Source organism: Rattus norvegicus, chromosome 1 (genome assembly GCF_021556685.1).
Source record: "Rattus norvegicus strain SHRSP/BbbUtx chromosome 1, alternate assembly SHRSP_T2T, whole genome shotgun sequence".
Taxonomy (NCBI): domain Eukaryota; kingdom Metazoa; phylum Chordata; class Mammalia; order Rodentia; family Muridae; genus Rattus; species Rattus norvegicus.
In genome coordinates, this window is record NC_141534.1 from 172,630,790 (window position 1) to 172,656,565 (window position 25,776).

At 42.3% G+C, this 25,776-nt stretch overlaps 1 protein-coding gene across 1 annotated transcript in view; it reads left to right on the forward strand.

Annotated features, from left to right (window-relative positions):
• Dnhd1 (dynein heavy chain domain 1) overlaps nucleotides 1-25,776 on the forward strand; it is an 84,407-nt gene that overhangs the window by 19,430 nt on the left and 39,201 nt on the right. Inside the window, 12 exon segments of the mRNA NM_001447283.1 lie at nucleotides 738-992; nucleotides 1,099-1,236; nucleotides 1,368-1,419; nucleotides 11,582-11,844; nucleotides 11,935-12,178; nucleotides 17,461-17,618; nucleotides 18,399-18,524; nucleotides 18,612-18,888; nucleotides 20,599-20,726; nucleotides 20,824-21,022; nucleotides 22,206-22,300; nucleotides 22,883-23,090. Of these exon segments, the coding sequence (NP_001434212.1) occupies nucleotides 738-992; nucleotides 1,099-1,236; nucleotides 1,368-1,419; nucleotides 11,582-11,844; nucleotides 11,935-12,178; nucleotides 17,461-17,618; nucleotides 18,399-18,524; nucleotides 18,612-18,888; nucleotides 20,599-20,726; nucleotides 20,824-21,022; nucleotides 22,206-22,300; nucleotides 22,883-23,090 (2,143 nt within the window).

Sequence of the window (25,776 nt, forward strand, 5' to 3'; positions counted from 1 at the left end):
TGGTGTGGCCAAACAGAGCTTTCCTGTATCTCTCTTAGGTCCCCCAACAAGACAACACAAAGACTTGAAAACTCTGTCTTCATCAGTTTAAAATCTTTCTAGACTGAGAAGAACCCATAAAGAGACTCTCATACCAACTTTCCTTCAATTGAAAGTCTATGTCAGTTCCCATAAAGCTTGTAATAGAATATAAGGTGACACTATATTTCTCAGAAGGCTCCATTAATCCAGACCTAATGGTTAGAGTCCAAATCCTGCAATCATTGCTGGCTTTGGTCATGCAATGTTTATCTACCCTTTGCCTTGTGACACTCTCTATGTCCCTATACTCAACTTTTTCCAATAAGTTCCAACCTGGGATTTGTTTGTCTGTCTTGAGGCATAGTCTCATAATTCAGACTGATCCTTATCTTGATTTTCTTGCCTATATCTTGCAAATGTTGGGATTACAGGTATGTATCACCAAGGTCAGCTGCCTTATCCTGTGATCTTTTCTTAGGTAGGCCTGTTCTGTTATATTACCACATGTGTCCTCTAAATATAAATCCTCTTATGTGTCTTCTCAAGTAATTTAAAAGTGTTTGGAGTCAATCTCTACTAAAAAAGGGAGCCTTGCACATGCATGTCTAGGTTCTAGGTTCTAGACACAAAGGCCTCTTTGTTTGCAGGGACCAGTAAGTAGCTGCTTCACTTCTCATCCTCTGTCTTCAGTGTGTTTCTCCTTTCTACTCTAAAAGATTCATGAAGATACATATCAAATGCAACAGGGCCTACAGGAGCGAGTGCAGAACTGGAACAGGATCAGGAAAAGCCAAGGCTCCATATATCTTCAGAGGACGCTGTGCAGGCATCTGGAGAAGAAGCTGAAGCAGGCAGAAACATGGTTGTCAAAGCTGGGAATGTTTGCTCGTCTGATTGACTACATGATTTGTCAGAACCTTGTTTCCATCTTAGAAGATGAAATAACTTCCTTTATAGCCAATAATCTGCAAGTGAGGTGGTGGGTGGGTGGGAAGGTAATCAGAAAACGGACTACATGGGGGTGGGGGTGTACACTTTCATCTGGCCCTACAACCACTCCTGATCCTTCTTTTACAGGCCCCAAGGCAAAACCCCTTTCTTGTATCACAGCTGGTCTTTGATGACAATGGCCAGTTGTCTCCTATGCCCCGTGTTGAATCTATAATCCAGAGTCTCATTAAGAGCCTGCAGTCTATCAAGACCTCTGCCCTAAAGGTTTTGGACTTGAACAGAGGGTGGGCTCTTGGAATTCCTAGTCCTATCCTCTATGAAATCTGAAGTTTTCAACCTGTCTAGAATCTTATTGTTTCTCTATTTCTGTTCCCTCTCTGTCTCCTGACTTGAAGGTAATGCAATCTACAGACCTGAGGACCTCCAGAGAGCCCTTGTATTCTGAAGGTATTTAAAGAAGCTGAGACAGGGGATAGGAAGTTTGAATGGAGGGGAATGTAGACTGCAAATGGCATAGAAAGTAGACAAGAGAATCAGCCAGTACAGGTCAGAGCTTGGATGTAATAGGGCAGCTCTAACCTGGGTACTGTACATGCTTGTTGAGCAGTAGAAGAGTCTAGAGGGAGTTGTGCTCACTAATCCATTTGCTTAAGTATATGTGCTTGCTAAGTCATGTGTGTGATGGCTGTGTGTGTGGATACATTGATACATTGTCCTTGATTCACCTCAAATTCCAGGTTTTCTCCACTATCACTTGCATTTTATTTTCTGTTGAATTTTATTGCTATCCTAATGTATGTATGCTTGTCTGATGAGCTCTGCTTGCTCAACTTCTGCCTCAGCTCATGTGGCTGTGTTATTTCTGATAAGGAAGTTCATCAAAGCTTTGAGATATTAATACTCAACTCCTAAAAAAACTTTAATTAAAAATGATTTGTGCATTGGTGTTTTCCCTGTATGTATGAGGGTGTTGCATCTCTTGAAGCTAGAGTTTACAGATAGTTGTGAACTGCCATGTAGGTGCAGGGAATTGACCCTGGTCTGCCGGAAGAGCAGCCAGTGCTCTTTACCACTGAGCCATCTCTCCAGCCCAAAATCTCAACTTTGTTAACCATTAGAAAGAAAATACATCTTGATATGACTTTTTTTCTGTTTTTTTGTTTTCTTTGTTTTTCAAGATAGGATCTTTCTGTTTAACAACTGTGGCCCTCCTGGACCTCAATTTATAGACCAGGCTGGCCTACCTGCCTCTGCCTCCTGAGTGCTGGGATTAAAAGTGTATGCCAGCAACATCACCTTTCTTCAGGACAATGATGCTGTCATTAAAAAAATCTTTAAAACCATTAGATACCTTTTAATTTTCTAGCCAACTGGTATGTCTTCATGAAGAAGAATAAAATATGAAGTTAGTTTTAGGGGATCATTCACAAGAAGAAAAAGATTCTGTAAAAGGAGTCTGGATTTTATGTAGATAAATACATATAGATCACACTTGTTGGGGACATAGTTTCAAAATGTAAGTCTAGATTAAGTTGGAACATTATTTTACATACTCATAAATGTTGGTATCTTGAGGCTAAGATTGACTTGGCCACTTACTGGTACTTTGGGACTTGTGCCTTTTCCTTAGTTGTTAAAATTATTACCTATTTGAGTTCCTAATTGCTTCATCATCTTAATGTGAGTATTTGCAGAAATTTCAGAATGGTTTTATTACCATTATCTTACAATCCCCTTTTTCTTTTTTTTAAAATTTTATTGAATATATTCATTTTTTGCTTTTTAAAAATTTTATTGGATATTTCTATTGGATTTTTTTATTTACATTTCAAATATTATCCCATTTCCCAGTTTCCCATCCAGAAATCCCCCATCCCATCCCCCAACCCCTGCCTCCATGAGGGTGCTCCCTCACTCACCAACTCCAGCCTGCCTCCTTGCCCTGGCATTTCCATACACTGGAGCATCTAGCCTTCATAGGACCAAGGGCCTCTCCTCCATTGACACCCAACAAGGCCCATCCTCTGCTACATATGCGGATAGAGCCATGGGTCACTCCATGAATACTCTTTGGTTGGTGGTTTAGTCCCTGGGAGTTTAGTTTGGTTGATATTGTTGTTCTTCCTATGGGGTTGCAAATGCCCTCACTTACCTCAGTCCTTTCTCTAACTCCTCTTTTGGGGACCCCATTCTCAGTCCAATGGTTGGCTGTGAGCATCTGCCTCTATTTCTCTGGCTCTTGCAGAGCCTTTCAGGAGACAACTATATCAGGCTCCTGACATGTACTTCTTGGCTTCAGCAATATTGTCTGGGTTTGCTGGCTGTATGTGTATGGGCTGGATCTCTAGGTGGGGCAGGTTCTGAATGGCCATTCCTTCAGTCTCTGCTCCAAACTTTATCTCCATATCTCCTCCTATGAATACTTTTGTTTCCCCTTTTAAGAAGGACTGAAGCATCCACACTTTGGCCATCCTTTTTCTTGAACTTCATGTGGTCTGTAGATTGTATCTTGGATAATTTGAGCTTTTGGGATAATGCCCACTTATCTGAGTTCATACCATGTGTGTATTTTTTTGTGATTGGGCTACCTCACTCAGGATGATATTTTCTAGTTCCATCCATTTGCCTAAGAGTTTCATAAAGTCATTGCTTTTTTTTTAAGATTTATTTATTATATATAAGTACACTGTAGCCGTCTTCAGATGCTTTTTTTAAAAGATTTATTTATTTATTATATCTAAGTACACTGTAGCTGTCTTCAGACACACCCGAAGAGGGCATCAGACCTCATTATAGATGGTTGTGAGCCACCATGTGGTTGCTGGGATTTGAACTCAGGACCTCTGGAAGAGCAGTCAGTGCTCTTAGCCAGTGAGCCATCTCTCCAGCCCAAGTCATTGCTTTTAATAGCTGAGTAGTACTATATTGTGTAAATGTACCACGTTTTCTGTATCTATTTGTCTGTTGAAGGACATCTGGGTTCTTTGCAGCTTCTGGCTATACTAAGGCCCCTATGAATATAGTGGAGCATTTGTCTTTGTTGTATTTTGGAGCATCTGTTAGGTATATGCCCAGGAGTGGTATGTCTCGGTCCTCAGGTAGTACTATGTCCATTTTTCTAAGGAAACTCCAAACTGATTTCCAGAGTGGTTGTACCAGTTTGCAATCACACCAACAATGGAGGAGTGTTCCTCTTTCTCCATATCTCTGCCAGCATCTGCTGTCAGTTGAGTCTTTGATCTTAGCCATTCTGACTGGTATGAGGTTGAATCTCAGGGTTGTTTTTATTTGCATTTTCCTGATGACTAAGGATGTTGAACATATCTTTAGGTGCTTCTCAGCTATTGGATATTCCTCAGTTAAGAATTCTTTGTTTAGCTCTGTATCCCATTTTTTAATAGGGTTACTTGATTCTCTGCAGTCTAACTTCTTGAGTTCTTTCTATATATTGGATATGAGCCCTCTATATATGTAGGATTGGTAAAGATCTTTTCCTAATCTGTTGGTTGCCATTTTGTCCTAATGACAGTGTCTTTTGCCTTACAGAAGCTTTGCAATTTTATGAGGTCCCATTTGTCGACTCATGATTTTAGAGTATAAGCTATTGGTGTTCTGTTTAGGAAATATTTCCCTGTGCCCATGTGTTCAAGACACTTCCCCACTTTCTCTTCTATTAGTTTGAGTGTATCTGCTTTTATGTGGAGGTTCTTGATACACTTGGACTTGAGCTTTGTACAAGTCAATAAGAATGGGTCAATTTGCATTCTTCTATATGCTGTCCTCCACTTCAACCAGCACCATTTATTAAAAATGCTGTCTTTTTTCTACTGAATGGTTTTAGCCCCTTTGTCAAAGATCAAGCGATGATAGGTGTATGGGTTCACTTCTAGGTCTTCAATTCTATTCCACTGATTTACCTGCCTGTCTCTGTACCAACACCATTCAGTTTTTATCACTATTACTCTGTAATACTGCTTGAGGTCAGGCATGGTGATTCCCCTAGAATTTCTTTTATTGTTGAGGATAGTTTTAGCTATCCTGGGGTTTTTGTTATTCCAAATGAACTTGCTAATTGCTCTTTCTAAGTCTATGAAGGTTTGAGTTGGAATTTTGATAGGGATTGCATTGAATCTGTAGATTGCTTTTGGCAAGATGGCCATTTTTACTATATTAATCCTGCCAATCCATGAGCAAGGGAGGTCTTTTTATCTTCTGAGATCTTTGATTCTTTCTTCAGAGACCTGAAGTTTTTGTCATACAGATCTCTCACTTGCTTGGTTAGAGTTTCACCACGGTATTTTTTTATATTGTATGACTATTGTGAGGGGTGTCATTTCCCTAATTTCTTTCTCAGCCTGTTTATCTTTTGAGCAGAGGAAGGCTGCTGATTTGTTTCAGTTAATTTTATATTCAGCCACTTTGCTGAGATTGTTTATCAGGATTAGGAGTTCTCTGGTCAAATTTTTGGGGTCACTTAAGTATATTATCATATCATCTGTAAATAGTAGTATTTTTACTTCTTCCTTTCCAATTTGTATCCCTTTGACCTCCTCTTGTTGTCTAGTTGCTCTGGCTAGAACTTCAAATACTATATTGAATAAGAAGGAAGAGAGTGGGCAACCTTGTCTAATTCCTGATTTTAGTGTGATTGCTTCAGGGTTCTCTCCATTTAGTTTGATATTGGCTACTGGTTTGCTGTTTATTGCTTTTCCTATGTTTAGTTATGGGCCCTGGATTTCTGATCTTTCCAAGACTTTTATCATGAACGGGTGTTGAATTTTGTCAAATTTTCCTTAGCCTCTAATGAGATGACCATGTGTTTTTTTTTTTCTTTGAGTGTGTTTATATAGTGGATTACATTGCTGAAAATGTTGAACCATTCCTGCATCCTACTTGATCATGATGAATGACCACTTTGATGTGTTCTTGGATTTGGTTTGTGAGAATTTTATTGAGTATTTTTGCATCAATATTCATAAGGGAAATTGGTTTGAAGTTCTCTTTCTTTGTTGGGTCTTTGTGTGGTTAAGGTATAAGCATAATTGTGGCTTCATAGAACGAATTGATTAGTGTTCCTTCTGTTTCTAGTTTGTGGAATAGTTTGAAGAGTATTGGTATTAGGGCTTCTTTGAAGGTCTGATAGGATTCTGAGTAAACCTGGGGTTTTTTGGGTTGGGAGACTTTTAGTAACTACTACTATTTCTTTAGGGGTTATGGGACTGTTTAGATGGTTTATCTGATCCTGATTTAATTTTGTTACCTGGTATCTGTCTAGAAATTTGACCATTTCCTCCAGATTTTCCAGTTTTGTTGAGTGTAGGTTTTGTAGTAGGATCTGACAATTTTTTTTCTCAGTTTCTGTTGTTATGACTCCCTTCTCATTTCTGATATTGGTTAATTTGGATACTTTCTCTTTGCCCTCTGTTTAGTCTGTCTTATCTATCTTGTTGATTTTCTCAAAGAACCAGCTCCTGGTTTTGTTGATTCTTTGCATAGTTCTTTTTGTGTCTACTTGGTTGATTTTAGCCCTGAGATTGATTATTTCCTCTTGGGTGTATTTGCTTCTTTTTATTCTAGAGCTTTCAGGTGTGCTGTCAAGCTGCTAGTGTATGCTTTCTCCAGTTTCTTTTTGGAGGCACTCAGAGCTATGAGTTTTCCTCTTTTTTTTTTTATTTTTCCGGAGCTGGGGACTGAACCCAGGGCCTTGCGCTTGCTAGGCAAGCGCTCTACCACTGAGCTAAATCCCCAACCCCATGAGTTTTCCTCTTAGCACTGATTTTATTTTGTCCCATAGGTTTGTGTATGGTCTGCCTTCATTTTTATTAAATTCTAAAAAGTCTTTTAATTTCTTTCTTTCTTTCTTCCTTGACCCAGTTATCATTGAGTAGAGTGTTGTTCAGCTTCCATGTGTAAGTGGGCTTTCTGTTGTTCTTGTTATTGAAGACCAGCCTTAGTCTGTGATAGGATGCAAGGGATTATTTAATTCTTCTTGTATCTTTTGAGACCTGTTTTGTGACCAATTATATGGTTAATTTTGGAGAAGGGACAATGAGGTGTTGAGAAGAAGGTATATATATATATATATATATTTTGTTTTAGGATGAAATGTTCTATAGATATTTGTTATATTCTTTTGGTTCATAACTTCTGTTAGTTTCACTGTGTCTCTGTTTAGTTTCTGTTTCCATAATCTGTCCATTGATGAGAGTGGGGTGTTAAAGTTTCCCACTATTATTGTGTGAGGTGCTATGTGTGCTTTGAGCTTTAGTAAAGTTTGTTTTATGAACGTGGGTGCCTTTGCATTTGGAGCATATATGTTCAGTATCAAAAGTTCATCTTGGTAGATTTTTCCTTTGATGAATATGAAATGTCCTTCCTTATCTTTTTTGATAATTTTTGGTTGAAAGTCGATTTTATTCGATATTAGAATGGCTACTCCAGCTTGTTTCTTGAGACCATTTTCTTGGAAAAAATTTTCCTAGCCTTTTACTCTGAGGTAGTGTCTGTCTCCATCACTAAGGTGTGTTTCTTGTATGCAGAAAAATGCTGGGTCCTGTTTACTTATCCAGTCAATCTATGTCTTTTTATTGCAGAATTGAGTCCATTGATGTTGAGATATTAAGGAAAAATGATTATTGCTTTCTGTTATTTTTGTTGTTAGGGGTGGAATTATGTTTGTGTGGCTATCTTCTTTTGGGTTTTTTGAAAGATTATTTTTTTCTAGGGTGGGGTTTCCCTCTTGTGTTGGGCTTTTCCATCTATTATCCTTTCTTTGTAGGGCTGGATTCGTAGAAAGATATTGTGTAAATTTGGTTTTGTCATGGAGTATCTTGGTTTTTCCATGTATACTAATTGAGGGTTTTGCTGGGTACAGTAACTTGGGCTGGCATTTGTGTTTTCTTATTGTCTGTATGACATCTGCCCAGGATCTCTGGCTTTCATAGTCTCTGGTGAGAAGTCTGGTGTAATTCTGATGGGTTTGCTTTTATATGTTACTTGACTTTTTTTCCTTTCTGCTTCTAATATTCATTCTTTGTTTTGTGCATTTGGTGTTTTGATTATTATGTAGCAGAAGGCATTTCTTTTCTGGTCCATTCTATTTGGAGTTCTGTAGACTTCTTGTATCTTCATGGGCATCTCTTTCTTTAGGTTAGAGTTTTCTTTTATAATTTTGTTGAAGATATTTAATAGCCCTTAAGTTGGTAATCTTCACTCTCTTTTATACCTATTATTCTTAGGTTTGGTCTTCTCATTGTGTCCTGGAGTTCCTGGATGTTTTGTGTTCAGAGTTTTGTTTTGTTTTGTTTTGTTTTTTTCATTTTTCATTTTTTTGATGGTTGTTTCAATGTTTTCTATGGTTTCTTCTGTGCCTGAGATTCTCTCTTCTATCTCTTGTATTCTGTTGGTAATGCTTGCATCTATGACTCCTGATCTTTTTCCTAGGTTTTCCATCTCCAAATCTCCAAGGTTGTCTCCCTTGTGGTTTCTTCTGGATTTCTTTTCTTTTCTTTTCTTTTCTTTCTTTCTTTCTTTCTTTCTTTCTTTCTTTCTTTCTTTCTTTTTTCTTTTTTCTTTTTTTTTTTGAGCTGAGGACCGAACCTAGGGTCCCTTGTGGTTTCTTTATTGTTTCTATTTTCATTTTTAGGTCCTGAATTGTTTTGTTCAATTCCTTCACTTGTTTGACTGTGTTTTCCTATAATCCTTTAAGGGACTTTTGTGTTTCCTCTTTAAGGGCTTCTACCTGTTTACCTGTGCTGTACTATATTTTTTAAGGGAGTTGTTTATGTCCTTCCTAATTTACTCTATCATCATCATGTGATTTTAAATCCAAATCTTGCTTTTCTGGTGTGTTGGGGTATCCAGAACTTGCTGTAGTGGGAGAACTGGGTTCCGATGATGCCAAGTAGTCTTGGTTTCTATTGCTTATGTTCTTGTGCTTGCCTCTTGCCATCTGGTTATCTCTTTGTGGACCTGCCCTTGCTGTCTCTGTCTCTTCTGTGATCCTGGTTGTGTCAGAACTCCTCAGAATCCAGCTGTCTCTGTGGTCCTGATTCTGGTATCTTGTGATCCTGTGATACCGAGTGTTTCAGAACATTTTTGATCCTGGGCATATTAGAGCACCTGGGAGTCACACCTCTGGGTATTTTGGGACTGGGAGTGGAGCCTGCACCCAAGGTCTGCTCAGGGCACTGGTTCAGACTGGAAGGGACCTGTGTATCTGGCTGGTTGGGGGTTCCTGCGTCCCTGGATCCTGGGGGACCCAGTTACTCTGGGTGTTGTGGTTTTTGGGGAGGATGTTGTGGCCTCTCCTATGATCCTGGGTGTTTCAGAGCACCTGGGAGTCAGGCTCCCTCTGGTCATAGGAGTGGGTTTGCTAGGGCACTGGTTCAGACCAGAAGGAAACTGTGCCAATGGCTGTGCAGTGGTCCCGCATCCCTGCATTCTGGGGGTCCCAGTTATTCCTGGTGTTGGGGTAGTTGTGGCCTCCACACCTCTGATCCTGGGTGTGTTAGACACCTGGGAGTTGGGCTTCCTCTGGGTGTTGTAGGACTGGGTACAGAGCCAGTGCCCAAGGTCTTAGAATCCCTTCTGACATTAACATTGTTATTCTTTCTATGTGGGACAGGCTATAAGATATTATTAGCAAGGAAAGACTATTGCAGTACTGTTTCCTAACCTTGCTGTCTAGCCCAGGAGTTTCCAGGTTCCTGTTGAGAGAATTGAAAGATCATATACAAATAGCAAAGCAGCAAGAAGTGTTAGCCCCTTAAGCTAAAGTGACAGGTGCTTGTGGCTTCCTTCTGTGGAGTCTAAGAGGGAGAAGAGTTAGTTGCTAAGTGGTATAGTGTGGTTGATTTCTTTGTTTAATCAACAGGCTTAGGTTATGCAAGCCTGACTTTGCTGTGCCTGTCCTTTCCCATGATGATTTTGATGATAAGCATGCCCAATTATGGATAGGCATAAATGGAAAATAGAGGATTTACCCTAAAAGTTTACTTAGAACATACTACTGTGCCTGAATCCAAAACTGGTTCACACTGGTTTGGATCCCTGCCTCTGGTTCCTAGAAATATTCTGCAACATGTTTGAATGGAAAGTAACCACAGAAGGGGAGTTACCAAGAAGTTGCTAAGGGGAATAACTTAATCCATTGTTTGAAGTGGAGTCTGCCCTTCAACTACATTTTGGTGCAGGCGAGGATCCCAGGTTGTTAGTAATGGAGTATTTGTGTCGTGTAAGCCAAGCGGAGTCTATGTTTCTAAGCTATTCTCTGCAATGGCAGTGAAAGACAATAGTGACATGGTTTGGGTGAGTTTAGTTAAATGATGGTAGATATGGGGAAAATTAGTTGGATTCTGGGTATAGTTTGAATGTAGACTTCATGTGTCAGTGTGGTGGTTTGAAGGAGAATGGCTCCTATAGGCACATATGTTTGAATACTTGCTCCTCTGATGGTAGAACTATTTGGGAAGGAATGGGAGGTGTGGTGTAGCTTTTATTTTATGTTTCTCTTTTCCAATAGTTGGCATAGGTTCTTCAACTGCCTCCGAACAATGTCTTCTTTGGCTCATCTTTTTCTGGCTCAACTGTCACCAACTGTCTTCTCTACCCCTGCTCTCTGACCCTACTCTCTGTCTCCAGGTACCTCCCCTCTTCTGCCAACTGGACTCTATTATTCTCTGATTCTGATCCTATTCCTCTGTCTCAGCTTCTGCAGGCTTTTTTTGTATCCCAGAATTCCAAGAGGCAATCAACACTGAAAGGCACAGAGTCCGTTAAAGGGCTAGGCACACAAAATGAATCATACTACAATGTAGCCTTGTTGAAGGAGTGTCATGCATACAGGCCTTGAGACTTCAGAAGTCTCCCAACCTTCCTAATGTGCTCTCTGCCTCCTGCTTGTAGTTTTGAGATGTGAGCTCTCAACTCTTCCTGCTTACATGCCTTTTTACCAAAAATACTGACATTGGCAATTAGTCAGTTCCTAAAATGTTATTGGGAGAAGCCAGGCCCAAGGATAATTTTTTTGCATAACATGCATCCATTTTTCTGTCCTCCTTTGTTGTGCAGATGCTAGGTATACTCCTAAAGTGCACTTCCCAGTGCCTTTGCAGGCGGACAGCCTATTGATGTAGGGTCTGACAGTTAGATTCATCTGAGCTTTCAATTCAGAATTAAGTTGGAGAAAAGGAGTGGAGGTTCCAAGAGACAGAGAGTAGGGTCAGAGAGCAGTGTTAGAGAAGTCAGTTTGTGACAGTTTAGCCAGGAGAAGCTGAGCCAAAGAAGATATTGTCAGGAGCTGTGCCAGTTAGCTAGACTCTATTCAGCCTATTCTCATCTATTAGTTACTTTGAAACACACTTCATACGTTGTAATAATTTCCCTTTCTGCTTACACTGGACAAATTCTATTATCAGTATGTGAGTTCTGGCTGACCCATTCCTCCCATGGATTTGCTGTACTATTAACATTGATGACATATATATTTTTTTTTCACTAAGAAACAGGGAATAGGAGCACAGTGTGTTGTGAGTGTGCATTCATAATAGAAGGTTTGTGTACAGCTTTAGAGAGTGCTCACAGACTATTCTATCATGTGTTCCACTAGACAATAAAGACCAGGACTCAAATACAGAATTCCCAATGCCCAAGTTTCATGGAAAGTCCAGCGATGCTGTTCGCCTCTTCTGTGGCCCAAACGTAGGATACGTGTGGCCTTGGAAGTCTCATGCAATTACTAATGTCCTGGAAGTCCGTGGGCACCGGCTACGGGGTCAGTATCTGCATCCTAATTATGACCATGTACAGGAGGACTTGGACAAGAATGCTGGAATCCAACAGGCACTGGCTGTACAACAGGCTCTCCTGGAGGTGAGAGCAGGGGTTTAAGAAATGGGCTTCTGGCTGCTAGCTCCCATTACAGCTGCTGCCTTCTGCTTTATACATCTTATTTGCCCATAGGACATGAGGCAGGAGGTGCAGGAATTCTGCAATAAACAGCAATGGGTAGAAGACATCTATGAGTTCCTGAAGGCCTGGAACTCTCAGAAGCTAGAGGACCTGAGAGGCTCTCCTATCAGTGACTATGTAAAACTGGTAAGAAAGCTGAAAAATTGGCAAGAACGTGTCTCCAATATGCCTGTCGAGCTGCTGACAAAAACCAAGTTGCTGCTCTTGAGTGGCCGTGATGTTCAAGAAGAGTTGGGTAAGTGCGTCTTGTCTTCTCTATATCTTCCTTCCTTACATCCTTACACATGGATTACCATGGGGCTAGAATATCCTCTAGAAACCTTTGATTCGGGTCCCTCTTTGTATCTTTAGAGCCTTTCAGAGCACTAGCTCATAGCTCCTCCCTTTTGCCATCAAAAGTTTGGCTTTCCTATATTCCTGTTTGGAATTCCCTGTATTTATTGGGAATCATGTTCTAGTTAATGAAAACTTTTCTATTCTTGTAAAGAAAGGTCAAACCAAATATGACTAAGAAGCTTATCCTGAGCTTGGATTTCTTCACAGAGAGTCTTGGGAATCTAGGATGACCCTTTCTTGAATGTAATGGTGCTAAAATTTCTACCACCATCTGCATGAATGAGAAGTTCCTCTCTGTTTTTGCCTCATGCTGCAGTCCTGCCTCTGTGGACAATGGCAAAGCAGCATACACTTCCCAGTTAATGAGGACTCTTCTCATTAACAACAGTCACTGTGGTCCAACTCAGTCTATTTTGAATATTTAGTCAGTTCAGAATCCTTAACACCACTGATTTTTATTCTCAATTATTCTCTGCTCCATTTTGCTTCCACGGGAACCCTGGCACTGGGGCAGCCTACTGGGTTGTACAATATCTGCACAGAGTATATAACACTCCCTTGCCTGGTCCTAGCCCTGTTGGCATTGATGATTCTGGTGCTGGTTCATCGCAGGCTGGTGTAGCTGGGATGTGTTCTGTGTGCATTTTTTCTTTTTTCTTTAAAAGGTGTGTGTGTGTGTGTGTGTGTGTATGTGTGCGTGTTGCACAATATGCAGGGTGCGTATAGTGTGCAAGTGCCAGCAGAGGCTAAAAGAGGGCATTGGATTCCCTGGAGCTGGTGTCATGTCCAATATGGGTGCTGGGAAATAAACTTTGGTACTCTACAAGAACAGCAAGTTCTCTTAACCTTTGGGCCATTTCTCCAGCCCCACCCTTCTCTAGGTAAGTGCTCTACCACTGAGCTAAATCCCCAGCCCCCCCCACCCTTCTCTATCAGGCCAACCATGGCTCCTATTGCCATGGCGGCTCTTTGGGAGGCTAATGAAGTCTTTTTCTTATCTCTTGGGCTTGCCACTTGTTTTAGCCGACCACTTCTATGTTGCCTTAGGATCCCTTATTTCCAATACAGAAACTGCATCCAGGCTTAATGGATCAATGGGATCAGTGGGATCAATGTTCTGCTATCTGAGGTATCTCCAGTCATTTGGGACCAGGAGGACTTGTAAATATTGGGTTCATTTCCTCTCTGCCACAACACAGCACACCATAATTTTTACTATGCAGTGACTGTTTACTATCAACACTGGAAGCCGTTTAAGGAGGCCTCATCCCAAAGTTCCATGTAAAAGTGGGACTTAAGAACACTCTGGTCCGTTTCCTCTTCAGTCCATCTACTTTTCTTTTTTGTTTCGTTTTGTTGTTGTTGTATTTCCTAAACATGGTTTTTCTCACTGTCCTAGAGCTCACTCTGTAGACTAGGCTGACCTAGAAATCCAAGCTCTCCCTGCCTCTGTCTCCCAAGTGTTTGGATTAGAGGTGTGCTCCCTCACCCTGAGTCCTCCAGTCACATCATACTCTACTAGGTCAAGACCAATTATTAATATTCCTGGATTTGAGAAGTCTGGTTTATAACCTCTTTTTCTTATCTCCCCTTTTCTCTATCTTACTTCCTGTGTGAAGTATGGCTCATGCTGTCACGTCCCAGCTAAGTGCCTAGACTATGAGCCGGCTGGCCTCAGAGAGGCTTAGAGTGGAGTAAATTAGGAACTCATTGCTTTGTTTCCTTAGGAAATATGAAGGCATTTTGATCCTCACATAGGCTCAACCACAGTACCTATTTACAGGAGTAAAATCAAACACACATATACAGACACACACACACACACACACACACACACACACACACACAGGCCTGCTTTCTTTATGAAGGTGTGAGCCTTTTGATAGCACTCACCTGCCTAGCCGTCCTGGCTATTGCTCCTTACTAGATGAATGCACAGACCTCATGAATTTCTTATGGACCACTGAGGCTTCCATTTTGTGAGCAGGGGTTTGTTCTAGCAAGGCAGGACCGGTTCAATTTCTCTATTGACCCTGATTTGGGCAGGCTTTTCTCTGGCCCTGCCCCAGGAGTCTTTAATTTCTTTCTAGTTTGTGAATTCCATGATCCACTGACCTCTTCAAGTTGAGAGTTTAGTGTCCTAGTGTCCTAACTCTGGCTCTCACTGACTTTGTGATGTAAGACCACTCAGTTTTGGGTTCTTTGTAGCCTAGGCAGGCTAATGTGTCATGTAGGATTACAGAAAGAAAAACATTTTTTTTCCTTTTTTATTTTTTGCTTTAGTTTTGAATTACTTCTAGAAGTGACTGATGTAGACAGTGGCATTTTTATTTCCTCTTATTCCCTGACTGCTTCAGTCTTCTAACTGACCATCCTTGATGTTAATTCTGCTCCTTTTCTTTACAAACTCAGTTGAACAGAGAAAGGTAGAAATACACCACACCTAACTTATCACCAAGTCTTTCCCTTTCTTCTCCCCTTTGATATCTCTCAAACATTTTCCAGTTCATCACCACCCAGCTCTTGAACCCAAGGAGCCCCAACATTTGATCATGCCATTGCTTCTTTATGTCATGTGAAAACACTGCTGCACTCCCACATGGTCTTCCCGGCACCACAGCAGCAGCATTCAGTGGCCTGGTGGCCATCACCACCAAGGGAGATGTTCAGCATAGGTGCTCTTCAAAAGGTCCTTCTTGGTAGGGTTCATCAGATTCATCTCTTGGTACCTAGTTTTCTTGTATAGTCTTTCCAAGTCTCTGAGAGTGCCATCTACAGTGTATCTCAGTTGCCCTCCAAACTCACTATTCTACCCACCAGTTGCATAGATGCTAATAGAGGGTAGGTAGGTTTACTTTCTGTATAACATTATATAGTATATTATAAAAGGAATTACAAATTCTAGCTAGCTCATGTGAAAGACACACAGCCCAGGTGTTTGTTTATGAGCTGTGAGCCTATACTGGGCAGGCTTGGAGCTGCTGTACTACATCCCAGCCATATGCCCCTGGTACTTGCTGTTTGGCCTGGCCACGTACTCATAGTCCATCTCCTCTTAAGGTGGCCGCCTCCTCCATTAGTCTTATCTCTTCTCCTTTTCCTCTCTCTACTTGCAACCCCCAGACAGGTAACTGAAAACCCACCCACCTAGTTATTGTATGTGAAGTACTATCTACCGGCTCAACCACAGACCTTTTATTGGTGTGTGTTTGTAAAACATTCATCCCACTGGGCCTGGAGCAGTTTCTTTTTGGTTCTTTTTTTTCCGGAGCTGGGGACCGAACCCAGGGCCTTGCGCTTCCTAGGCAAGCGCTCTACCACTGAGCTAAATCCCCAATCCCTCTGGAGCAGTTTCTGTGTTGAAAATAAGGATCCTAAGGTAACTTGGAGAACAAGGTTATATAACATCATTTGGTGTATGTAAGGCTCTCCTTGTCTCGGGCCTCTAGCATTTGAATATATAACAATACTAGTCAAACCCACCACAGTATATAAAATAAAATTGTAGTATTATATATATGATATATGTGTATACCACAGACTACGTGTATACATGTTTAACTCTGTAACCTGAACTATAATGGAGCAAAGTGAAGCTCTGTAAGTATGAATCTTTATTCTCCTTTGCATAATGTGAACCAAGTACAGTTAACCTCTCTGAGTCTTTATGTGCTTATTCATAAAATAAGTATAAACAATAGTACTTACTCAAAGGGTAAAGTAAATTATTGTATGTGAAGTACTTGAAATGATGTCTGATGTATAATAAGTACTCAGTACTGGATTTGTACTTATATATTGCACTTTGATACCCTATGCCTATTTTAACACACCTAAACTGGAGAAGTTCTTATAGCATTGCAGTTTGTCAGTTTAATTTTCCCTTTTTTAGTAGTATTTAAAATTGTGATATCTTTTATAACTAGTGAGATCTTAAGGGGCTGGAGAGATGGCTCAGTGGTTAGAGCACTCCAGAGGGAGTGGAAGAGCACTGACTGCTCTTCCAGAGGTCCTGAGTTCAATTCCCAGCAACCACATGGTGGCTCACAACCATCTGTAATGGGATCTGATGCACTCTTCTGTGTCTGAAGACAGCTGCAGTGTACTCACGTATAATAAATAAATATATCTAAAAAAAGAGGCAGTGAATTATATCATGTGAATATTATTCCAGACTTCTTTGTAAAAAAAATTATATTGAGGTCTGGAGCGATAGCTTAGTGGGCAAGCGTGTGGACTGCTGTTCCAGAAGATCTGAGTTTGGCTCCCAGTGTCCCTGGTACACATCCAGGAAAGCACATTTATTTGGCTTCCTCTGGCACCCATGATTCCTTGCACATACCCCAACCAACCAACCAACCCCCCCACATACACACACTATACAATTAAAAGTTATAAAACTAAAAAAATAGAATTACATTTATATATTTGTTTTGAGTGTGTGTGCGCACATGTCATGGTGCCTGTGTGCACAAGCATAAGTGTGTGAGTGTGAAAGTCAAAGGACATTCAAAAGAGTCAGTTCTCTCCACCATGTGGGTGCTGAGGATTGAACTCAGGTTGTCAGGCTTGCTTACCTTTACCCATCTGAGACATCACTACAGCCCCCTTATTCCTGCTTCCTGAGACAATGAATTTGTTCTTATTATTAAGGTAGATTATCTTCTAACCCTATATCCACTCCCAACTGCTTTCCTTGAATCTGCAAAAGCAAAATATATGCTGGGCTTGGTGGAACATGAGAGCAAAACCCTGTATTCAAAATGCCAAAATCAAACCAAACAAAAAGAAACAGAAAAAGGCAGCTTTAATCCTCTTCTTGGTGTCCCTCTGCTAGAAGAAAGACTCCAAAGGAACACAAGACAAGGACTCATGAATGTACACTTCGATGTTGCTTGGAGTGTTAGAACTCTTCGCACATTCAATTCAATACTCTCCTCTGCAGAGGCCTCCTCAAGCTTTCTCGGGGTCCACTTCCCCTCATGATGCAGGGCTGGTATCCAGCAGTTCAGAGGATTTACTACACTATGAGAACCCCTTGTAATTGTCCCTTTATGTCTATATGCTTACCTCTATTGTTGTAGTATGAGGAAACGTCCTGTCTTGTCCTTTCCCTCTTGTATATTAACTTGATATGCTTATTTCTATGCATCCCCTAACACTATATTCTCTTATTTCCAGAATCCAAGTTAAATAACCTGAGGAAGAACATTCTTGAACAGGTGAAAAATGAATGCTGGAGCCGTAATCAGCAGCTGATGAAAAAACTGACAGAGTTCTTGCGGGTCTTCCAAACCATCAACTTAGACATTCATGCCATTGCACAGTGCTCCCAAAAAGTGAGTTCTCCTCATCCTTTCTTCCTCATATATCCAGGATCCGGCCTGCTCAAAAGCTCATTTCGATTTTTGTTGAGTTCTTTACAGGGTTTGACAATCTGAAGCCATGCTTGCATTATGTCATCTGTCCTTGCTGTTTATGTGCTGCTCTACTTCCTCATACAGGAGCAGACCCCAAAGAAACAAGAGAGAACCTTGCTTTAAGACATTAGTTCTCCGGGTTGGGGATTTAGCTCAGTGGTAGAGTGCTTGCCTAGCAAGCGCAAGGCCCTGGGTTCGGTCCCCAGCTCCGAAAAAAAGACAAAAAAACCCCCAAAAAACAAACAAAAAAAACCCGACATTAGTTCTCAACATGTGGGTTGCGCCACCTTTAGGAGTCAAATAACCCTTTTACGGGGGTCAGTGAAATTACAGTTATGAAGTAGCAATGAATATAATTTCATGGTTGGGGTCACCACAACATGAGGAACTGTATTAAAGATTGCAGCTTTAGGAAGGTTGAGAACCACTGCTTTCAAAGATGTGTCTTTGTATCTTGGGACACTTGGTCTGTGAAGGATATATTGTCCTGTCATCAGGTCTGGGAGATAAGAACTAGATGTCTTTTAAGACCTAAGTCTAAAGCAAGTCTGATCCTAGATAGTCCTCCTCATCTCAAATGGTTTAAAGGCTGGAGCTGGGTTTGGAGCCTCTAGATGCCCCACTCTGGAAGATGGGATTTCCCCTTGAGGGTGAGTCCAGGGTTGTTGGGGTGCTGGTCTTAGGCTGTCACCTCTGCAGCTGAATGAAGCCAACGAGCAATACTGCCACCTGGAGGAGCAAGTGGAATATGTCCGATCACTCCATGACCTCATCCGGAACCATTGTGTCCTCTTCATTTCTGAGAATGAGACTCTAGATATCGCGGTAAGAGAACAATATAAGAAATTATTCATCTCTCCTGGTCTCCCTCCTCTATAACCACATCTCAATTGTCCTCTGCTTGACCCACAGCTTCTGGATTTATGGGAGGCATTTCAGTTCGAGAGAAGCCAAGTTTCAGAGTTCCTGCTCAGTAAGCGACATGCCATTGTGCCCAAGCTTCAGCAGTTGATGGCAGCAGCATTGGCAGAGCTGGAAGGCCTGCTAGTGAAGGCACTGTCTGGTCCCTTTATGGATCCTTCCCAAGAACAGAGGAGCACTGAGCAACAGCTTGGTGCCTTGGAGAATCAGTTCCTGAATACACTCAGTAACTTCAATGCCCTATGCTATGCTTACCGCTCCTTCACAGGTACTGATCTTCACCGTCTCCACTTTCACCTTGGGATGGGCTGTCCAACTAAGATAAGGGTTGGGACTTGGGGTCTTGTGTCTTCTGTGATCCTAAACAAGCCTTGAGAATCATATACTTCCCCTGGTCTCTTTTACAAACAAATATCAGAGGACAAAAGCCTCATTTGTTATATGTCTCAGCTGCTATGTTAGCAGATACAGGGAGTTCACGGTCTGGAAGGGAAAACAAACAGCTTAATGTTTCATTAGAATGTGATGGGGCCCCCCAGCTCCGAAAAAAAGAATCAAAAAAAAAAAAAAAAGAATGTGATGGGGCCAGGGTTGAACACTGGTTCAGAAGAAAAGTGTACATTCACTGTAAAAATTTAGCCTGTGTGTAGCCTTGGTCAGTGCTGTCCTATTCTAAGCAGCAGGTCATGGATAAGAATAGTCAAGATAAGATCTTGATATGGTTGCTGACCACTGCCTCCAGCCAACATATCTTAAAGAAAAACAAAGCAAAACAAAACAAAACTGGTGAGTTTCACTGTCCCACAGGAGATCAGGACAGAGCTGCTGATCCAAGACCAGCTTTCTCTACAGCTGTACAGCTAGGCTGGTTCCCTTCTGCATGGGCTCTTTTCCCATATGCTGTCACTTAACCTCTTGAAAGGGTGCATTGTGAGTTGCTCCTTAGTCAGCTATCAACTGGGCCTTTTAGCTAGGTGGGCTGGAGATGCTCTAGAACTCTAGAACCATCCTTCATCAGGAACTTTTTTTTTCTTTTTGCAGAGTACTAAGAAGCTTTCAGTCCATATTCTAACTGATTTCAACCATAGACTCAACCCTTTCTGTTAGGAGTTTGGATTGTTGGTGGAAAAGCAGGGTAGAGGACTCAGGCCAGGCATTGCTAGGCCCAGGGAACTGCATAGCAATATATACACTTCCTTCTGTCCCCAGCTCCTCATCTAATTCTAGTTTTTGTAAAAATAATCTAGTACTTTAGATCCTGATGATTTAATAACCATCCTCTATTTCTGAGTGTTCATTCACTTACCATTCATTAAACACTTATTTGTTTAATGTCTATTACTGAGCTTAAAATACACCAACAAATGGCAAACCATCTTTTGTAATGGAACCAATATTGCAACTAGAGAAGAAAGATGATAAATAATAATTATCAAATATAACTAAATTACATAGCATATTAGAAAGTGATAAGTAAAGACATTGGGGAAAAACAGCAGAACAAGAAAGAGTGTCTGAAAATTCAGTTGATTAGAGAACAGTGTTTTATGGGGTAGTCTGCATAGGCCTCATGAGGAAGGTACTGTTGCAGCAAGCACTTGGAGTTGGAGGTGGTGATGGTGTGAGTGGTGGTTTTCTGTAGCAAGAATTTCCTATAAAATAATGGGGGGGAAAGCCTGTAGGTCCAAGGCTCTGGCAACAGGGAGTATACCTGGTGTATATCTGAGCCTAATCTAGTATGGCTGGAATTGAGTAGGTGAGCAGGGTAGAGAGGAGCCCTTTTAGTTGATCACTATGGCATTTCCTCAGGAATCCTTTCTTTGATATCATTGCTCTTTGAGTGGCCCCACTTCCATGGTTGAACTGAGAGATTTACATAGGCACATCAACTTTTTTCCTGGACTTTTGTTCATGATGGGCTTTTGATTGATCCATTCCCCACAACTATGGCCCATTCTCAGCCAGCTATGTTCTGCAGGGCATAAGACTACTATGTCTCCGCCTGCTTCTGGGAACCGGCCTATAGTACTGCAGCAGCGCATCTGGAGGCTTTACAGGATCATCCACGAAAACTTCAGCGAGTGGAAATGTGTGGCTTTTAGCAAGGTACTGACACTCCTTCTGGGAGCTCTTGCTGGGGGCAGAAGTTGGTAGGTGGAGGTTGGGAGGGTATCAAACTGACAATAAGCTCTTTTCTATGCAGTTCAATCTTTCTATGGCCCGGGAGAAGACCAATGCCTGGCTGACAGAGGCTGCAAGGCTCGGCACAGCCCTGGGGCAGCAAAGCCCTGTGCTCCAACGCTGTATGCGCATGCTAGAGGAGTTTCGAGCTTACCTGCCCTTGCTTATCAAGCTGGGCAGCCTGGAGCTGCAGGATGTTAATACCCAATCCCTCTTGAGAGGTGTGTTTGGTTAGAGCAGGGGAGAGGGATGAGAAAAAACAGTGTTTGGAGTAATTTCCTGCTGCTTTTGCTAGAACATTGTTCCACCCTCCTCTTTCCCACATATGCTAAACTCATTTCAACCTGGGGAAACACTTTTCTATACTTGCTCATTACAACACAGGGTCCTCTTTTTTTTTTTTTTTCATTTTTTATTTTATTTTATTTTATTTTTTTTATTATTAACTTGAGTATTTCTTATATACATTTCGAGTGTTATTCCCTTTCCCAGTTTCCCGGCAAACATCCCCCTCCCCCCTCCCCTTTCTTATCGGTGTTCCCCTCCCCACCCTCCCCCCATTGTCCCCCTCCCCCCAACAGTCTAGTTCACTGGGGGTTCAGTCTTAGCAGGACCCAGGGCTTCCCCTTCCACTGGTGCTCTTACTAGGATATTCATTGCTACCTATGAGGTCAGAGTCCAGGGTCAGTCCATGTATAGTCTTTAGGTAGTGGCTTAGTCCCTGGAAGCTCTGGTTGCTTGGCATTGTTGTACATATGGGGTCTCGAGCCCCTTCAAGCTCTTCCAGTTCTTTCTCTGATTCCTTCAACGGGGGTCCTATTCTCAGTTCAGTGGTTTGCTGCTGGTATTCGCCTCTGTATTTGCTGTATTCTGGCTGTGTCTCTCAGGAGCGATCTACATCCGGCTCCTGTCGGTCTGCACTTCTTTGCTTCATCCATCTTGTCTAATTGGATGGCTGTATATGCATGGGCCACATGTGGGGCAGACTCTGAATGGGTGTTCCTTCAGTCTCTGTTTTAATCTTTGCCTCTCTCTTCCCTGCCAAGGGTATTCTTGTTCCCCTTTTAAAGAAGGAGTGAACCATTCACATTTTGATCATCTGTCTTGAGTTTCATTTGTTCTAGGCATTTAGGGTAATTCAAGCATTTGGGCTAATAGCCACTTATCAGTGAGTGCATACCATGTATGTCTTTCAACACAGGGTCCTCTTAACCAATGGGGATCAGTCTCAGATTTGGGTTGTGCCTTGGACCTTAGGCTCTGGGTTCTTGGCTCTGGGTTATGCTCCTGATCTTGAACCACAGTCCAAGCTGGTCTGGGCTCAAGGTAGAAATGAGTCTTGGGATACGAGTTCACTTTTAGCTATGTGCTAGGTGTTGTTCTGTCTGGTCTGTTCTATTCCAGCATTAGGGCTGGGTGGTCTACAAAGCTTGGATCTCCTTACACTGGGCCGGCTGCTCAATTGTCCACTGCTGGAATTCGCAGACCGAATCAATCAGGTAGGGCTCACAAGAAGGAATGGAGGTGGTTGGAGTGAAAAATGTGGGCTAAAACCAGTCAAGGCCTATAAAGCAGTCCCTGGAGCTGTGGGGACAGTGGGTGGTGTGGAGGTAAGAGGGAAGCTGGGACTGGGTCACATCCTAGAGGGTAGGAAGAGTCCCTATCCATCTGCAAATGAGTACCTCATGGGCAGTTCCAGACTCATATCTGACTAAATGCTTCCTTCCGGTGGTGGAAGGAAGTCAGTAATGGCCTCAAAGCTGTGGGCACATAGACGGACACATGTCTGCCAATGATTACTTGATCCCTAAGGGGCACAGACTGACTAGGTAGGGTATTGTCTGCTCAGTGGGGAGTCATCAGGAGGCTGCTCAGTGGAGGCAGCCATACTGAGCCAAGTATTAACTTGTGCTGCAAAGCACATCACTGAAGCCTGCTGGTCCCACTCCTCCTTTATCACTGAGACTTCTACTCTTCAGGCCCCTAGGTTCTGCATCAGACCCAGTCCTCAAGGCCCAGTTTCAAAGCTGCCCTACCTGAGCCACTAGCCAGGTGTGGTTTCTGAGACATACCTTTTCCAGGTCTGGCAGCGCGATAAGGAACGAATTCATGCCCAAGAGATCCTACAGCAGATGCAGCAGTACTGGGAGGGGCGCCAGCTGCGCCTGCTCAACTTCATCCTGCAAGTGCCCTACAGGCCTCCAACCTCAGAGCGCTCCAAAAGGCCGGCACTCCGAAGCCCCCAGTGGGAGTTAGTGGGCAAGGATAGCGGCACCTTCCTCCTCTCAGGTTGGTCTCAGCTTCATGCTCCAGTGAATGCCTCCAGTTAAAGGCTCTTTTCATCTACCTATCATCAAATATGGCTCCCATAGTCAGGCCCATCCTTAAAGATAAGCTGAGACATACATGTTTTGTGAGATAGCATCTTCCAAGCTCCCTTAATATCTAGTCTTTGCAGGAACTCATTACACAACGTTCCTTCCTATACTCAGTTCCTGGCTCCTTCAGCAAGTCCTTCTCTGCTATACTAGAAAAGGATTTTGCATGCCATGGTGCATATGTTGAAATCGGAGGACGTCCTGCAGGGCTTAGTTCTCTTTCTACCATGTAGGTCCAGAGCATGAAACTAGGCCATCACACTTGACAGTGGCAGCCCCCCCCCCCTTTTTTTTTCTAGCTGAGCCATCTGGCCAGTCCTTAAAAATTACTCATAGGGCTGGAGAGATGGCTCAGTGGTTAAAAGCACTTAATTTCTCTTTTAAAGGACCTGGGTTCAATTCCCAGCAGCACATGACACCTCACAACCATCTGTAACTCCAGTCCAGGAATTCAGTGCCTTCTGTTGGCTTCCACAGGCATTCGGCAGGCAGGCAGGTAGGCAGGCAGACAGACAGACTCACACACACACACACACACACACACACACACACACACACGCACACACACACAACATCTACACATGTAAAATACATCTTTAAAAAATTCTCTCCACCTATTAATTCTCTGTCTTCTGGATTTTATCCTGCTGATTTTATTCTTTATTCATTCATTCATTCATTCATTCATTCATTTCATCCTTTCTTTTTCTCCCAGTTGACAGAAGAAAACTCTATTGAACCTGAGCCACAGGCCAAGCAGGGCCCCCACCTCATTTGACCTCATTGTTGGGGTACAGGTTGTTGGTGTAGCTACACTTGTTGTGGCAGTTGACAGCATGGGTTTTCAGGCATGCATAGCACTTACAGCAGGTTGTGACAGCTGTACTGTATAAGCTGAGCAAAGAATGCCTCAATGAGGCCACCATACAGGCATTGTACCAGGTGGAGGGTGTACTCTTTCCAGATGTTGAAGTCAGGTGCAACCATCCTCCAGAAGCTTGCCAGTGATGTTAGCCACTCCTGGCTAGATGGAATGCCTTTCATGTCTTGGATCTTGACCTTCACCATCTCCATGGTGTCAAGGTATCACTGGGCTCAACCTTGAGGGTAATGACTGGTGGGTTAGAAATTTCGGCTCACGTCCCGACAAACCACACCAGGCCAACATGCTTCCACGTGGAAAGTTTTAATGGAAAAATGAGACAATGGAGAGGGACGAGAGAAAGAAGAAAAGAGGAGAGGAGTAGAGGCCAGCCATGAGCATGTGGAGGGTAGGGGGTAGGGGAATGGGGAGAAAAAGGACAAAGGGAAAGAGGTGAAGAGTAAGGGAGAACAAGAGCAAGAGCAAGACAGTGAGGAGGGGGCAAGCAGCCCCTTTTATAGTGTCAGGCATGCCTGGCTGTTGCCAGGTAACTGTGGGGCAGAGTTTAGACAGAATGCTAACAATGATGGTCTTGCACATCAGGGTCTTTAGGAAGATCTGCACGTCTGCCAACTGGCCACCTTGTTGAAGAAAAAGAGTCATTTTTTCTTTTCTTTTCTTTTTTTCTTATTAAAGTCAAGGGCCTCCTTTGTATCAAACAGATATATCCCTATCTGACATCCCAGTGAGAAACTGACAGTACCATACATTTAAATGCATGATAGACCACAATACTGAGGTGTTAATGGCTTTTAAATAAGTGCTTGTTGCAGTTTTCCTCTCAACCCAGCTAGCTCCCAAATAATTGAGACTGGACTATTTATTTACCAAGCTTTAAGGACACAACAACTGAGCAATATTACTTTATTTTAATCCTCTAAATTAATCTGGCTACCTCCCAGTCAAAATCCCAGTGAGACTTACATTTGAGTATTGATTTGTCTGTCTGGGCTCCAGGTGTTTTCTTATGGTGTCTCCTGGAGTCTCTCCCCATGGAGAATCCCCACTTCCTCTCTTTCCTCCCACCTTCCAGCCCTTTTCTCTCCTCTGGTCAGTCACTGGGTGATCAGCTTCTTTATTGACCAATCAGGAAATAATTGGGGAGCAATGTACACAACATTAAGTTAAGAGATTCTCAGAATAAGGGTTGCAACCAGGTATGGGGCAGAGAAATCAGCATTTGAATAATACAAGGATAATCTTCACACAGTGCACAATAACATTATGCCTACCCTGAGCACAGTAGGTAAGAGGAGACCAGCTCAAAGAGACAGAGATTTTAAGAGAAGTACAACCTAGACAGCAGCCTCGGGCTCACGTTTGAAGTAAGAGTTTGTCAGATTTGCAAGGTGAGCAAAGAATGCCACATAGGGAACAGCATTTTTACAACTTAGGGGGAAGAAAGCATTTATTTGGCTTATCAAGAGAATAATTAAGGGATTATTCTATCAAGGGAAGCCAAGACTGGAACTCAAGGTAGGCATCTAGAGACAGAAACTGAAGCAAGATCACAAACGAATGATTGATACTGGCCTACTTCCTCTGGCTTCCTCACTTACCTCACTTATATAGCTAAGGCCCACCCGCCTTTGTATGATGCTGCTCACAGTAGCCTGAGCCTCCCTATATCAATTAGCAAGCAAGAAAATGACCACAGACATGCCCACAGATTAAG